A 16,576-nucleotide genomic window follows, 5' to 3' on the forward strand; every position below is an offset into this window, starting at 1 on the left:
TACCGTGATATTTCCTGTTCATTACTTCAATTCTAGCTCATTTCAAAGATCAGTACTGCAAGAACCTGTTCACTTATTCACAGAATTGATTGGTTCGAAAAACTGGTGAATTTGTTACCAGGAGAGTTATATTTACTCATTATTAAAGGGATAATTACAGTATTAATGATTCGTTACTAATAAATACACATTTCTCCATTAAATTATAATTCAACGAATTAAATGTAGAATAGGAAACGATGATTCTTTCGTTTTTAACGTCCTGATGTAAAAGAAGCAAATGCCATTTTAAGAAAACTTAAATTCAAGGTGTCTCTGTTAGTTAATTTTCAATCCATGCGGTTATATTTGTTACATTAACCCTATCACATGTTAAGCTTTCCAAACTCGATGACGCACCATGTGCATCATTCGATAGTAGAAAGAATTAATAATATTACAACAATCTGGAATTTAATAAAAAAAATACCAGTATGCCTGATGTTTTTTCGCGTCGAAAAGTCCTGTAGTATTTTTTTTTTCCGCGGCGCATAGTTTACCTGTAATAATTAATTAAAAAATAGCTAACGGGGGGTATTGTACAAGACTTTTAAACTCTACTTTCAACGGGAACAGCGCTGTGTAAAGTGTAGCCACCAATTTTGTTGCATGCTGTATACAAATTGTTACATCCGGCGTGGAGGTTTTATACCTTTTTTTAATTCGATAAAAATTTCTAGATGCCAAGTGATCGAATGAAAAACCCGATAGGACGTGCGGCTTATCAGTAATAAACAATTCAACATTTCAAACCCAAGGACTGATCTGATCTCAAAATAAAGTGAATAAACAATCGCAGATTAGTAGTAGTGATAGACGAATGCGATATTTGTCTGTCGCTATAAATGCGTAGTAAATAAAAAGGTCACTATTGTGGCGCTTCGTAGCTAAAGGGTTAAAATGGTTAAAATAAATGAATCCAATAGGACAGTTATCAATTCGACTGACTGTCATTCAGTCTCGTACTAAGGGACAAACATAAGACGATCAGGGGGAAAGTGTATACAACATGTACGATATATTAAGGTGATATGAAAGGGTCATTCTATATACATATATATAAAANTTATATATATAGAATGTCCCTTTCATATCACCTTAAGAAACTCGGTAGAGTTTCGCGCCATATATATATAGACGCGAAACACTGACCCAGTCATTATCTGCAATGTTTACTTAGCCCTGCACATCAAACTGGACAGAAAATGTTTTCTGATCTATTGGGTTGTCGGAAAAATTATGACGCCTTTTTGTAACAGATGGCATAGAAAAATGCGTCATGACTTTTCCGACAATCCAATATTACAAAACAAAACAATCTGGCTCCTGGGGTTGGTCTTATCATAAAACCTCTTCATTGAATAGATTAAACATTTTCTTCCATGACACTACTTGCCCACGAAAGTGCTCTGTACTCTTCATTTCACTGAATGTGCGACAATAGATTATTAAGAAATGTAAATGTCTTATTTCATCTGAAGGCACTCAATAATATAACTGTATCGAAACACTGCAAGATATATTTTTTTTTTAATCGGTTGTAGGCGTGGTATATTTAACACTCTAAAATGGCACTTTCAGGACAATTTCAATCTACTTTAACGAACTGTGCACTGCTGTCCATAAATGTACTATTGATCACAAAGCGGACCAGGTATTAATTGAGTGATTAAATAAGGGAGATAGGATTTCGCTCTTAACAAAACTAGCAGAGACTTTTGCACGTGTAGCAATCAATTAGGGAGAATTAATGCAGCCTAAGCGCAACAAAGTAAAAAATTAAGCTAAAAACAGTAAAACATGTCTGATTAGAAGTTAAGGAACTAGTATTTTTCTTTTCTTTTTTTGTAATATTTCTACAGGACGGATGTTTCATCTTGAAGGATATTGTACCATTGCAGTGTACATGAATCTGTTAAATCACCGTTTCCTTCTGAATTTAAGTAGATTATGTAGAGTATTCACTGATACACATTATGCACTCGCAGGACGAATACTTCACCTTATCAAGTGCGCGTCACACCGTTCGGGTGTCTACTTACATTATTTTAAATTTTCAATTATTGTACGAAAGTACTATTTGATTATGGTTCATCGTAATTGATACGATATATCTAAGGTTACTATGTTCTTATCGTAATATCGACCCACGGTAAAGGGGTGCGGATCACACGAGAGCGTTTCTTTCGTGAACTTGTCGACAATAATGACGGTATCAAGGACAGATTTCTTTTTTTTTTTCACATCGAAATGGCTAGGTTTCGATACAAATATCAAAATACACCAGCTTAGAAACGTGCTGACATTCGCTAGGATTTAATGAAAATTCCTACTAATCAAATGTAATGCCTAAATATGACAACGCCGTGTCCTTGTTTAAGGAAAATGTGATAAATGGTGTGTTTCATTGAAAAAAATAAAAGAAACATAAAATGACTTGTCTAGTGGCTTACTCATTCCGATGAATTAAATGTTAAAAAAAATGTACACAATATACACTATGAGGAGCAAGTTGATATTAGGCTTGAATTAATTCATTATTTCAGGCTACGTTTGAAATCGTTGAAGAATGCGTTACATAGATTAACATTCAAACATTTTCAAGATTACTTAACATGAAATTACTGGTTTGTATGTCCAACTAGATTACAGTAAAAAGAGGAAGACCTCGTTCCTAAAGACAAAGTAATAAGATGTCCATAAATATCAACCTCGATCGTAGGACAAATTGTTTAAAATGTCTGATACATATCGGCATTGTAGCACAGGACAATATAAGGATTACAAATTTGTGTTCCAATTATTTTCTAAATAATTAGAACACAGCCAAAACACGTTGATTTTCTATCTGTCCGTATGAATTTGGCATTACTTCAACGTCACATTTGGCAAAAAGAGTTATAGTAATAAATAAATATATCTGAAAATGTAAATTTTCACTAATGTCTCGATGTTTCCGTATTTGCGTGTCTCATTATAATGGCATAACTTCGAGGAGCGTTATTTAGCTGACACTAGTGGAAAATATTAAATCTACGCACCGTCTTCAAGGACTTTTATATGCTTTCGTACACTAAATATTTAATTTTCTAACGTGGTGCCTCTTAATCATTCTCAAACTCTCACAGATCGAGGAGCATTTAATTTCTTCGCGAACGATTCAATGTAATACTGCGATAGATTCTACACAGTACCTGTTACGATCGGTTTGCATTCCACTTATTCAAATGAGAATTTTTCTTCTTGCAATAGAATTACATGGATCCAATAATACGTATCTAACATGTCATCGTACGACGCGTTCTTCAACAGTTACTGGCAATAAAATCCTCCTTATCATTCAGTCTTCAATTGTCAGCATCCGTTAAAAGCTCGAGCCACGGTATCAACTTACTGAAGTTTCAAGTAACCACTCGTTGAAGAGTAGAGCCAACGCTACTTTGTGCGAACACGCTTTCGCAACCCATGGATTAAAGAAGCAACCGTCATAACGGACAACAACTGTTATTGTCGGGGTATACAACTATGCATCGAACCTTCGATTACTCTAAGATGAAGAGAACCGTGAGGACCACGAAGTAATATGACGTGTAGGTGTGTTCTTCTCACGAGCGGCTACAAGTCTCACCTGCTGAACTCTGGAAGGGGTTTCGCTATACCTTCTGTGTATGCTTTATGGACCGATTCACAGACAAACCTGTATTGACTCTGAAAAAAGAATGGTCGAATAAGAGAAGATAGTGCATCGAATCTGGTTAATTAAACTATTGGAGTATCAAACGAAAAGCAAAAATTGTCGAATTATATACATTTGAACGATTAGAATTAATCACTGAATTATTCCGCGAGGTGTTTCAAACGCCAGCTAGATCATGGCTTACCAAGAATTGAAAATCATAGGACATAATAAAATAAAAAATGACGTACAGCATTTTGAATCATCATCGCTCGCTGATCTCTCATGGAGCGCACAATGTCCAAAGGATAAACAGGCTGATTCGCTTCGACGAGGCACAGAGCGGTCTCCATTAGAACTAAAACTCCGGTTCTGCCAATTCCAGCAGAACAGTGAACTACCGCAGGTTCCACTATTCCCGTCCTCGCAGCCCGTACCCTCTCCGTAAAAGTTGTGAACTGTCGCCAGTCGTTGGGCACACCATGATCCGGCCAACCGCAGTATTGCATGTGTGTTATATCTCTCTCCTCTCCTGTCTGTTTATTCCAACAAAAATGTAACAAGATTTTACGTTAACAGACAAAAGCGGTGACGAATGTACGAATAACCTACGTACTGACAATACCGATTAAGGTGAAGTGAAACACGTCGAGGAACTTGATCGACGTCGATAAAGAAGATTATTCTAAATGCCTACGTTGCCGACGTTCGTTTTTATATAGACAACTGTGTCGAATTATATTGGGTATTGTACCAAATGGCATACTCCACCTGTCGTTTTCATACAATAATTATAAAGAAATCGAAGTAAAACTCCAGAAATCCTCTGGATTCATGCTTTCTGGGGCCCTAATTGACTGCAGAGAAACCCCCTGCGCCATCTGTGATTTCCAAGTCAATTAAATTTTCACTCCGAGACCCCGTATTACCATCGTTTCAGCATAGAAGCGCATACAACAGTTTTTTTGCCTTTATCCCGTTCAAATGCGAGTTTGTCGACTACGAGGGTGTTCTAAATTGTCGTAAAATTGTCCTGACCCTTTCGATTCTCATATCAGAGTCTTCGATATTTGTATATTGATCGAAATATGAGAGCTCGACGCCATTTTGGTTCTGGTCTGTGTTGAGTTAACAAATTTTTTTTAAAAATCCAAATGTTGAATGTGTCAGGACAATTCTTAGATGATCAGGAGTGATGTGTCAAAGTTTTGGACAGTTTGATCTATTACCCTTAAAAAAAAAGTGTTGTATTCGAATCGACTGATTTGAAGGGGGTTTCACATCACCTTAAAGTCCTATCACAAAGAAAGTAAAAATAACGGATGCCAGCGCCTCGATTAACGCGAGCCACCTTCTCAACTTGACGTTTTTAAAGCTAATTAGCAAAACAAAATAAAAATTAACAAAATGCCACACAGACATAAAACTCATAAGCAAGCTAAATGACATCTCTACGTACATTGATATCACGAAGTATAAATTCCCGAAAGACAAAGGTGTCTTCCACTTTTTCCGAGGTAGAAGTAAGCGTGAGGTTCCTCAAGGTCAGAGTTTCGTTGATAGTTGGCCAGTATTGGTGACACTTAGCTCGTCCACGTTCCACAAGGGTAGTCAGCATGACAACGAGGGTACTGCCAGCTTCCAGTACCATCTGCCAAAAATCTGCGACAGTCGATGACAAAGGGCCCTGCGTGGCGATGTATCGGTTTATGATGCCAGATCCCGGAATCTCCATGTTCACGTAATTAGCATTAATGTAATCGCCATTCGACGAACCCATTAGAATAACACGGGTTACATCATCTGCGAAACAGCGAGAACAAAGAGTTATTACTTGCAACGCACTTCGTGTAGCGTGACCGTTAGATTTGAGATGTTCGCGCCAAAAGGAAACTTACACGGCGAAATGTCGCGATACCGGTTTTTACTCTGATTCTCGAGCTTTTTGGATTCGAGCGACGTAAGTTCCGGATTCTTCCTATAGAGTTGCTCGTACTGCGCTATAAGTGCACCACTGGCAAGGCCATCGGCTAATAACAGCATGGACTGAGCAAGGGCATCGGATCCAACGGCAGCGTGAGGAGCATCCGGCACGTATCTAATAAAAAGAAACATAGTTATAACTCAAGTTTAAGAAAAATCCCCAGGATATTCTTTTTAAATCCCACTAAACAGTGCACCTTTTTATATCGTATCAACCTTAGGTTCCAAGGAGAACAAAAATTGAAGTATCCACTGCAAGATTAAACAAAATCTGCCCTCAAAAGTCACTCTGAATTTTATATATTTTGACACTCCCTGCAGATGTTTTAACAGCGCTGCACACGAGTCATCCCGTATATGAAATAAATTCAGGAAATACCTATAAGGCGGTTCCTCCTCTGAGGTTTCGTCGGTGCCAGCGAGTGCATTGTACAGGGCATTGGGCCTCACCGTAAGAGTGAGTTCACCAGTTCCCGAGTCTCGAGACTGGCGTATCAGGTTCACGACGTGCTCGTGCAACATCCCATTCACGTCGATTCCATTGATGTACACGACCTGCGACCACGCAACTTCATTCATAAATCAGCCATACAATGGAGTCAAATTTACTGGCAACACGAACAGAAAAATTACCTAACTCCGTAACTTCAAAAGCTCCGGTTACACGTTGGAGCGCTCACCAGAATGTACAAAGTCTCGCGTTAAAGGCCCGAGCACGACTTGACGCTCCTTACCTGATCACCCTCGTTCAGCTTTGGATAGCACCGATCGGCAGGTGTGTTCGGCGCGACACGCGACACCAAAATGGGCATGTCAAGGTCCAGACCGCCTTTCACGTTGAATCCAAAACGGCCCTGCTCGTCCGGCGTTAACCTTATCGTCACCAGCCCGTCCTCCAGTATCTGTAGGGGAGAATATCGAAAACGGTTATTACGATGATGCCGATCTCATGAAATGTAATACGAGAGTTACAAGCGAGAACTAATGTGATGTACTAACGTAAGATCCCAACATACAACTAGTTTTGTAGTCTGCTCGACACGACACAGAGGAGTCATCATGCAGAACATAATGGTCAAGGCGTGACGCCGTAAAAACGTGTTAATTGATTCATTGTGTTCATGCGCGGCATCCATGCGGCTCGTGTGGATTGCTCCATTAATCTCGTAGGTCGGTAACTGTAGCAGCTTGTTACAGATGCAAAATGATTTCAAGTGCAAGGCCACACTTGCTGCATTTTATTATTAGTTACGTTGCGTTCACGTTTCCTGACACCCAGCGAGATCGGCTGAACTTTTGTTCTCGAGAGAAATTTACGCATTCGAAACGTTCTGCACTTAATGTAGATAAGTACACGTAACACGTGTAGATTGTAAGTATTTTAATAGATGATGATCGACTATTCGAGGAAAGCATTGCACAGTAAAAATGTCCCTTCTTGCGCAGAAGAAATGAGATATGTGCGGTAGAGTTAAATTGAGTATATCCGACTATGGCTCAAGTATACGGGACCAAAGTTTGAATTGTATGATAAATTTCGTATTAATTAATCCACGGCACTTAACTTTCGCATTTGGAATGATATTACACAATGTTTACTATCTCATGTGCACGGCGTTTAAATCTTTTTTTTAACGCGATTGAAGTAGTACATTTAAAGGAAAACATTAACAGAATGCTCTAAATTTCGATTACTTCGCGAAACCTGACATACGCGTTGCGGCTAATCAATGATTTGGCACTTTCACAAAATGTTTTTAATTCATCGCTATCTTTAAACCATCGGAGCTTTATACTTCCGTATCTAGTTTGTTTACAAAATGCAAGCAAAATAATGCACAGCTAACGTAATTGGGAAGATCGTTTGTCAAGGATGAACTTCCATATGCATATGCATACATTCAATAAATGAAATAAATGTTTGACAAAATATTCAGCTTACTTTTGTTCTTCGATACTTTATGTCGGTAACATTATTATTAATTAATCAATAATTTCAAATCTAAAAAAAAAACAGTTATCAGCTAACGAAATAGATCCCCTATAAAATAGCTGCAACCTAAATCTCTGCGTACATCCCTCACCATAAAAGTACACAGTACATATTAAATTTCTACGTAGAAAGTACGTATAATAGATAGTTACGCAACAGCACTATCCTCTGCTGTATGCATATGCAAATGAATAAAAACAGTTCTGCTTGAAATTTCTCTTGTCTCGACGAAAGATAGACTGTGTATTCAAATAGTGCCCTGCGCTCACCTGGGGGGCTGGTGAACTGGTGGGCTCACTGTAGTCGGGAAGATCATAAATATTCCTCTCGATGGCCGCATCGTCATCGGCGTAACTGAGCACACGTGAGCCCAGAACAGGTGAGAAGGCGCCACCTTGAGTGTGCGACCCGGTGATATCCTCTCTGAGGGACAAAAAACCACCCTCGCTGTGTACCGGAGATTGAGTTGATGACACGAACATGCAACACAGGCAATACTAAGATTTAGTAACACGAAACATGCGACACGATAGGATAGGTATATAACATAACACATTAGGGTGGTTCTTATTTACTCTTGGCAAACATTTTTTTGCGGTTTTTGTTCGTGCTACCTCCAATTTCGTTCCATTTTATGTAAAAATAATAATAAAAATAATTCATGTAAAATTTGAGCTTAATCAGACCAAGGTTAAGAGTGCCTCTGGGCTCTTGAAAATGGAAGAAACCACACTATTAAAGAAAAATCAATTTTATTTGTTTATCATGCAAAATATTAATTATATGTGAAAAAGCTTTATACAAAAGTTGAAGATCTGTTAAATATGCGCATATTATTACCTATGACTTTTTCTTGTATGACTGTTTCCGAGAAAAAGTCGTACATAATAATATGCGCATATTAAATAGATCTACAACTTTTGTATGAAGCTTTTTTGCATATAATTAATATTTTGCAAGATAAACAAATAAAATTGATTTTTCTTCAATTTTATGGGTTTTTCCACTTTTAAGGACTCAGGGCCACCCTTTCCCTTTGTCCAAAGGTTAAATTTTACACGAATTATTTTTACATAAAATAGAACCAAATTGGGGGATAGTGTGAAAAAAAATCGTAAAAAAATATTTGCCAAGACTAAATAAGAACCGCTCTAATAACACATGGAATGCACGTATTACATTTGAGCTGTCATTATTTAGAGATGCCAAACACAAAATACGAAATATAAAAGATGGTCAACTAAAGTCCTCGGAATTTAACCCTTTGACTGCTGAGTGCACAGAAAAAAAAATAAATGTGCCACTCGCCCGACGCAGTGGTAAAGAACAAGTAAAAGTTAGCTGCCTTTTACATCACGGGAGCGCTTGTCACTAGATGCCTTTAAGCACCCTTCGCAGTTGAAGGGTTAACGATTTAAACTCGCTTAGATTATGATTAACGATGTAACACTAACTCATCGCTGGGATTTCCTTCTCCCCAGGCTTGACGAGGTTCCCGAGCACCAAGAGACTGAACCTTGTTATCATATGGACGTGGTGGTCGACCAGGTGGGAGAATTGCCTTTCCTTTTTCCTCGACGATCGGTGCTGTTACCCCATGGACCAATCTTTTGCTTGGTGATCTGTACAAATGGTAAAACTTTAGATATTACTTATGAATTCGTGTAGTCAGTAAACTTCTCAAAAGTAGTCGATAAGTTACGATGACAGTCAGTGACAGAATTTCTTTATTATGGAAGCCTAATAAAACCTTTTGTAACCCTTTCACTTCTACAGCTAATCAAATTGAAACCACAAAATAATTATAGTACTAAACATAAGAGGCATGTCGTTGAAGACATTACCAATAACATTACCTTATAAACGTCCGTTCCACTCGAGCTCGATGTTTGCCATCCTCTACAGTTTGGAACTCAGTGCGACCGGAATATGTAAATCTACTACTTAAAGTGAGGGGGAATCGTCGAGGACGCAATTTAGGACTGTGCAATCTGAAGAAGGTGTGATGCTCCACGCAGGCTTTCCATAAGTTTTTCGAGCTACGATATGTCTGCATATTGAAGCCCAACAACGTGTCATAGTTTTCTGACTGTAAAATTAAAGAAAAAAAAATGCAATATTTGTCAGTAATCTTCTTTGACACTCTTAACCAATCTTATAATATATTTTTTTAATGTACCTGCTCCCTCCTTAATTGTATAAAAAATTGTTTCCGCTTAAAAGAAATCTTGACGATTTTCGACCACGAAAATACATTGATCCTTATATTATTTTGGAAGACTACGAGGCCTATCGATGTTACGCCTAATTGAATTTCTTTGTTTGTGGAATCCTGTAATGAAAGATTTTTATTAAATACCGAAATATATGAACATTCATGATTTACTAAACTAATTGAATACGTTTCAGAATCACATGCGACAAGTCAAACATAAAAAGTACTATTCCGCAACATACATGCAATTACCTTTAAAAAGAAATACAAATATATATAGAAAGGAAGTGTCCTGAAATTTCAAAATCGCAATTAATTGAATAAGAATCTGCTGTAACGGGTTTTGAACAATTAGAACTTTCATTAGTATACGTACGTGTAATAAGCAAGACTAAGTAAAAACATACGACAGAAAGAACAAGCATCAAAGCAAATGAAATCAAGCTACAAAGCAAGTACAACAGCAAACGTGCATACCCTTGCCTTATGTAACTCCACTCCATACATATCTAGACGTTTGGCATGATCAAGAAAGTTGTACTCTGCGTCGGCTGGCAACTGTCCTCTGCGCGATCACCAAAACAATATAAAAATTATGATAAAAGTTACAATATAAATTGAAACATAGATCATACAGCTAGTAAATTAGTGATCATACTTGTGAAGTTTATGTAACTCTGCAATTTTCTTTTCCATCTCCTCCGTCTGACCAGGAATCAGTTGCAGACGCGAAAGATATCCTGGACCATGCTCTTCGGGGTGATAATCTCCCAATTCAGCTATTATTTTAGGAACAAAAGTTATTGAAAACATGTAATTACTATTGTCAATGTTGCCATTTATTCTATACGTTAAATGAACACAATACGTTTTTATAATCTACTTACATTGGACGGTATAACTGGCAATGAGACAAGCTGTACTTGGTGGCAGTTGAAGTCTCCCATGAAGGATATCTCTTCGAATTTGTAAATAAAATTGATATCTGGTATATTCCTCTTGAAGTTTACTTGGATCGGATACATAAAATTTAACCCTAAAGAAGAACTGTCCACCTATAATAATAATGTTAAAATATCAATGTGGTATTTAAATGTTTAGATAGGTGTTACGTGAATTATCAAAGTTAGTAAGAATATCGAAATGTAGATGAGTATTACTTTTAACGTAATTATTATCGTCATTTACTGCACTTAAATGCTAAAATTAATAGGTTAAAAAGAACGACCTTTACCCTTACTTCTTAACTGTTTCTTCACAGGTTTTGAAGGATCCAACCATCGCTACAACAAAATGTACAAATAATTAAACAAATATAATAATAAATTACTGATTTTTCCAAAAACATGGATATTGGTATCATTTGTTACTTTAATACAATATGTAAAAAACCAATTACTTTAATATGAAAATATGATGTATAATACAAAAAATAATGTAGGCGTATGACGGCATGTGCATACCATTATATCAGGGTTTGGACATCCAGACGGTGCCGAGCCATTGTCAGTGTATTGTAAACCAAAGTAATCCTTCTCTATAAGTTCCAAATGTTGAAATACCAGATCTAAGAGAGCCTGACCCTTTGCTCTTTTCTGAAATCAAATGTAATTTACTGTACCCTATAATTTCTTAATTATTTATCTGAATACAAGTTAAATAATTAATTAAGTTATATGTTCATTAAAAATGTTCTGTACTATAAAGTCTAAAGTCTTCAGATGTTCATGAAAAAGGTTCTGTACTATAAAGTAAACGAAAAATATCTTACATCCAGTTGAAATGTATGCTGAGTGTCATCTAAAAAGACAACGGTTGCTGAAAGGGACTTCAATCTCCGATCCCGCGCCAGTTCGGCTCCGCGAACGTGGTAGCTCCCACTGGAGCCACTCAGCGCTCGACGAGATACACTTTCGATCATTTCACGAAGCCAAAGGCGAGTCAACCACCTTCGCGGCACCACCTCTCCGCCACTCCAACCACCTGTAACATATCGATACACTGAACTTTAATAATGTCTATAAAAATATTAATATCAAGATCAATTTAACCATAAAATAAACATTATTTCAAATTAAAATTAGAATTGCTTCTTTAGTAAAAATCAATAGATTGTTATCGATTATATACCTTGAAATGTCAAATCAATGCGTGATGTTTATAAAAATCCATATGATCACTTATTCTTTTTTGTATTTATAACAAATGCGTATGCAATATAATATAAAAGAAACGTTCTCATCATGTAATATCACTTAGCTAATATTTACTCTCACATGGGAAAATTATAAGGTTATGTTACGTACTTCTCTGAATATTACGTATCAATTACTGCACTAAGTTATATTACACATGTAACCAACATTTAACTGAAATGCACTAATTTGGAGAAAAATTGAAATTAAATTAAAATTGATTACAAATATGAAATCGCTAAAGCATATAAGCAGAACAATTTAAAACCACCTACATTTTTACTGCAGACCTTATGTACAAATTTATATGAAACTGACAGCATTATTATGACAATTTTCCTATTAAATGTTCGATATTCAGAATCACAAAATATAATAAGAATAAGGTTAAGTTGAGCTATGTACTATCATCTGTACCAAACATCCACTGCTTCAATATTTTATTATTGATGCACATGCAACCAAAAAATCTAAAATTAGATATACTTATCAAAATGAAATTGACAGGTGGTAGAGTTAGTTAAAATCGATTATATATTTCAGCATGCTAAGACATAGAAATACTTATAAGAATCCGTATAACTCCATGTCATTGTGCACAACACTCGACACATTCTCACATAATCAACAACACTAAATGAGAAATGCTTTTATCATTCTCACAACATTTAATTTTACAAAGCAGAATTGTAAGGTTAAGTCAAATGATAGGTTCTTCAACTCGTCGAGCAGTTAATGCTGCGCTATTTTAAGCACAGAACTACATTACATAGCTCTTGGATTTCAAACGCGAACAAAAATTTAATTACATTCCATGGATGTCATCGAGACTAAATTTACTGCGATTTTAGGTCAGTGATCCAGCGGGAGTTATGTAACCATGCCGGTAACTATTCACTGGCCGTGTTGCCGGTAATGAGGCATTCTCAAAATAGTTTCGATGAAATGGACAAAGCTGCCGCATTCAAAAGATGCAATGGATTTTCTGTGTTTCCATTAAATTAACAAATCTCTTAAAAGTTATAAGACTATGAAATAATGTAATCATATGACGAAAAGTTAGTTATTATCCACAAGGTGGTAAATAATTAATAACAGTTATTTAATGTTTAAATTTAACACTTTGTATACAATAATATAATATACAGTAGAAATAAAATTTCTCTTTGTAATCGTTCATATTTGAAAGATGTTTAATCTCTTTTTTTAGATAAAGAATACTCATTTCTTTAAGGTGCAACGTTTCATATAAACAGGTAATAATTCCTATGGACAGTTTAGTGGATTTACAATATTATGAATCCTTATTTAATCTTATTACAGATATTGAGTAGCTTTAGTTACATTATATACCGAAACATAATTAGTTGATATATATTTATATTAAACCCAGTTTACAACTTCTTGGAAAATAAAAATATTTACTGGATACATTAGGCAAACATTTAAAGATAAAAGTATATATGAATGGTTTTAAATACATAAGTAAAAAGTAAATTTAGGATGTTAACTTTTTATGAATCAGCCATCACTGTTAGAGAAACACTACATTTTCTAAAGATGCCAACATGGTGAAATGCATATAAATTCACTGAAATAGACTTAAAACTTACGCTCATGATACGTTATAACTGTCCAAGTCTTACGTTCTCCAGCAGACTCCCTGCAGTTACTTTCTACACTGGTCCTTCGGTCATTTCTAAAAATGAAATCATACTCTATTAACATTTGAATTTCAGTCAGTCACCTAATTTCAGTGATGATTGAAAAAATAATACGCAAGACACAAAAATCCCACATAGTATGTATCCTTTTTTCACAATTATTGCACTTTAAAAATATTTGCACAAAGTAGACTCAGCTAACTGAAGTTTTTGTATTATTTTTATTATATTCATTATGTATTACAATGAGAGTTATATGCAAAAAAACTACTAATAAGCAACTTATTAATAAACAACCTCATCTTCCAAAATATGTTCTTACACTTAACAACTTAATAAAATATTAACTTACATTCATAATATAATCGTGCCAATTTCACAGATTTTTGTCCAAACTCCTTACGGTTGGTGAAATAAGTTTAATCCTCCATTACTTCTATTGATAATAAAACAAGATTTAGTACAAATTATACATTAAACAGTTATTTATTTACTCAAAACTGTCAGTAAATAAAGAAACTGATTATCTGCAGTTGTTACATATCAAATGTTAAATTCACATCTATGGTCCCTATTACCAGACTAACTCCAATTACCCCAATTACTGCCTATGCCACTGTCCTTTTTATTATTGATTGGATTCCTTTCTTATCTCATAATTGACATTCCTACCGGAAATTCATCTCAGTTTTAAAATTTATTATCGGTACTAATTATTAAAAAAAAAAATTAAACCAAATGTCAGTTTCAAATAATTAGATTATTTCAATGTAATGCCAGTCTCTGGAGCTACCATCAATAAGAAAAGCCTGACAAATCAACACTAAGATTTGAGTCAGGATTTCGAGAAATTCAAATTAGGAAACTAAAAAAGAGCATCTAGTCAATTGCCCCGACTGAAATTTAAAGCGGATCCTACGGGTACAAACATACCGGCTGGCAAAAACTAGAGACCGACGAGTCCTCGGAATAAAGCGGGGATTGTAATTATTAGGTCGAGGCTCGGGTCGATCTGAAAGGAAAACGGGCTGAACACTTTCCCTGACGCGAACCGGAGGTAACAAGTTGGAACGGGTACGGGCGACAACGCCGGACAACCACTATGCTAATCTGCTACTGTCGACTACTGTCACACGCACGGTGATTTCGTAATAACTCACTGGCCGCCTCGTTTCCAGCGGGTGCGCCAACAATGATAAGAAGGCACTGACGTAGACGAAACGTAACTCGGAAACGTACTTTTTGCTGGGACCCTACCAAATGGAGTTGCAAATAAAAATACTTCACGTTGCGTGAGAGCATCACGTTACGAATTCGTCCGACCACCGACTAGTCACGGAATCAAAGAGAGAGTAGATGCGAAACTTAATGGCGACTCCATGTTGCCGATCAGATTGATCCAGTATTAAACAGTGGCACTGCAGTCGGTTCTGGAGGAAAACTAGTAAGTCCTAGTTCCACAATCCTGGATTACCGGAGTTTAATCCGTTTACGCTGCTTTAAACTATGTCTAAATCAGTTGAACTTCGGTCAATTAAAGTTGTAGAATCGAACCTGGCTGTTTATTACATATTTTTGACGAGAGCGCTCACTTCTCGCTCTGTCATTTCACATAAGTTTATTCCCCAAATTACGTATTCGCTATGTGAAAGAACGAGATCACTAGCACTTCCGGTTTAGTAATATTGCAAATAAAGGTACATACCTTGTAAATCGAAAATTGTTGAGAGGTAGTGCATTATAGGCAGGAAAGACGGGGGAATGGAAAGCCGTTAAAAGTAAAGAAGAGGACTAGAGTCTATCTATATTTTTTAAATATGCATTACATTCATATTTACATGTACTATAATTAGAAGTTTAACAATATAATTTTCTTATCATGTCATGTAAGCATGAATTATTTAACAGTTTTCAATGCTTAATAATGAATATAACCTCGCAATAACAAAAACTAACCTGTATGTACATACTAGTAAATTCCCTTTCTTCTAACGAAAATGGGTCTGAGGCATCACGTAATTCTCTTCTTCTTCTAATAAGGTTATTATAACGTCCCCGAATACGATTGTTGCCAAAAATCAAAACACCCAGGAAGTTTTCCATTTTGAATTTTGGTGTCATAATTCGTGGAAGATGGCGTTCACAGTGTTTATTTTTCTATCTTTTCTTGTATGCTTCACTATTTCGCTTAAAAATTTGTGTCGAGACAGTTCATATGAATGGTCCCACATTTTCACCACTAAAAACATTCCGTAATACCGTGAGCTACTCATTTTTTATATTTTCGTTCAATTTGCTTTACGTAATAGACCCCCTTAGTCTATGACTTCATCTCCATCGTCCTTGAAATCCAAGATTTATCGGGTCCAAACTCAGTAAATTCGATTTCAAGTGTCGATCGAGACCAATCGAGACGCTCAGAATCAAATTTGCGCATTTATTAATGCGATGGAGAGATGCGATTTACTAGATTCGGATCCGATTAATCCCGAATTGAGGAGTACGATGGGAACGTAGTCAATAGGAAAAGTATCTTAAGACCTGGTTTCAGAGCTTGATTTAACCGGAGTTAACTGGTTTACAGCATGTTTAAGGCCCAGTCAAACTTGATTTAAACCTGTTGTAAACGAACTCTAGTTAACTCGAGTTGTGGGTATCGGACCTAACAGAACAAATTGAGGCCCGGTTGCACAACTCGATTTAACCGAAATTTAACTGGTTTGTACTCGGTCTAACCTACTATAAACCAGTTAAGCTTCGTAACTTCTAAATCCGAGATTTATCGAGCCTGGCTCTAGTAAATCGTATGTC

At 36.2% G+C, this 16,576-nt stretch overlaps 2 protein-coding genes across 7 annotated transcripts in view; both read right to left on the bottom strand.

Moving 5' to 3' along the window:
- LOC105703796 overlaps positions 1-3,622 on the bottom strand; it is a 17,799-nt gene extending 14,177 nt beyond the window's left edge. The window contains exon 1 of the mRNA XM_012432474.2: positions 3,576-3,622. The gene's annotated coding sequence lies outside the window, so the exon portion shown is untranslated. The remainder of the gene's footprint in view (positions 1-3,575) is intronic.
- Positions 1,112-15,076, bottom strand: LOC105703795 (tyrosine-protein phosphatase non-receptor type 4). Of its 6 annotated transcripts, XM_012432470.2 has the most exons (20): positions 14,926-15,076; positions 14,699-14,777; positions 14,118-14,201; positions 13,715-13,800; positions 11,678-11,889; positions 11,370-11,501; positions 11,141-11,189; positions 10,794-10,961; positions 10,565-10,685; positions 10,384-10,471; positions 9,871-10,023; positions 9,548-9,780; positions 9,146-9,313; positions 7,961-8,138; positions 6,433-6,600; positions 6,078-6,253; positions 5,614-5,813; positions 5,175-5,518; positions 3,967-4,251; positions 1,112-3,747 (listed from the first exon to the last, which is right to left on the bottom strand). In XM_012432470.2, the coding sequence occupies exons 5-20, from the start codon at positions 11,825-11,827 to the stop codon at positions 3,664-3,666; spliced, it is 2,697 nt and encodes an 898-aa protein (XP_012287893.1). In that variant the 5' UTR covers positions 11,828-11,889; positions 13,715-13,800; positions 14,118-14,201; positions 14,699-14,777; positions 14,926-15,076; the 3' UTR covers positions 1,112-3,663. The 6 variants fall into 6 exon arrangements, with proteins under 6 accessions (XP_012287893.1, XP_012287894.1, XP_012287895.1 ...); XM_012432471.2 differs by lacking the exon at positions 14,699-14,777 and having other exon boundaries at positions 11,147-11,189; XM_012432472.2 differs by lacking the exon at positions 14,699-14,777 and having other exon boundaries at positions 10,390-10,471.
- Between the last annotated feature and the right edge of the window lie 1,500 nt (positions 15,077-16,576).

The sequence above is a fragment of the Orussus abietinus genome, unplaced genomic scaffold (assembly GCF_000612105.2).
Source record: "Orussus abietinus isolate OABI.00-Male unplaced genomic scaffold, Oabi_2.0 scaffold87, whole genome shotgun sequence".
In the NCBI taxonomy this organism is placed as follows: domain Eukaryota; kingdom Metazoa; phylum Arthropoda; class Insecta; order Hymenoptera; family Orussidae; genus Orussus; species Orussus abietinus.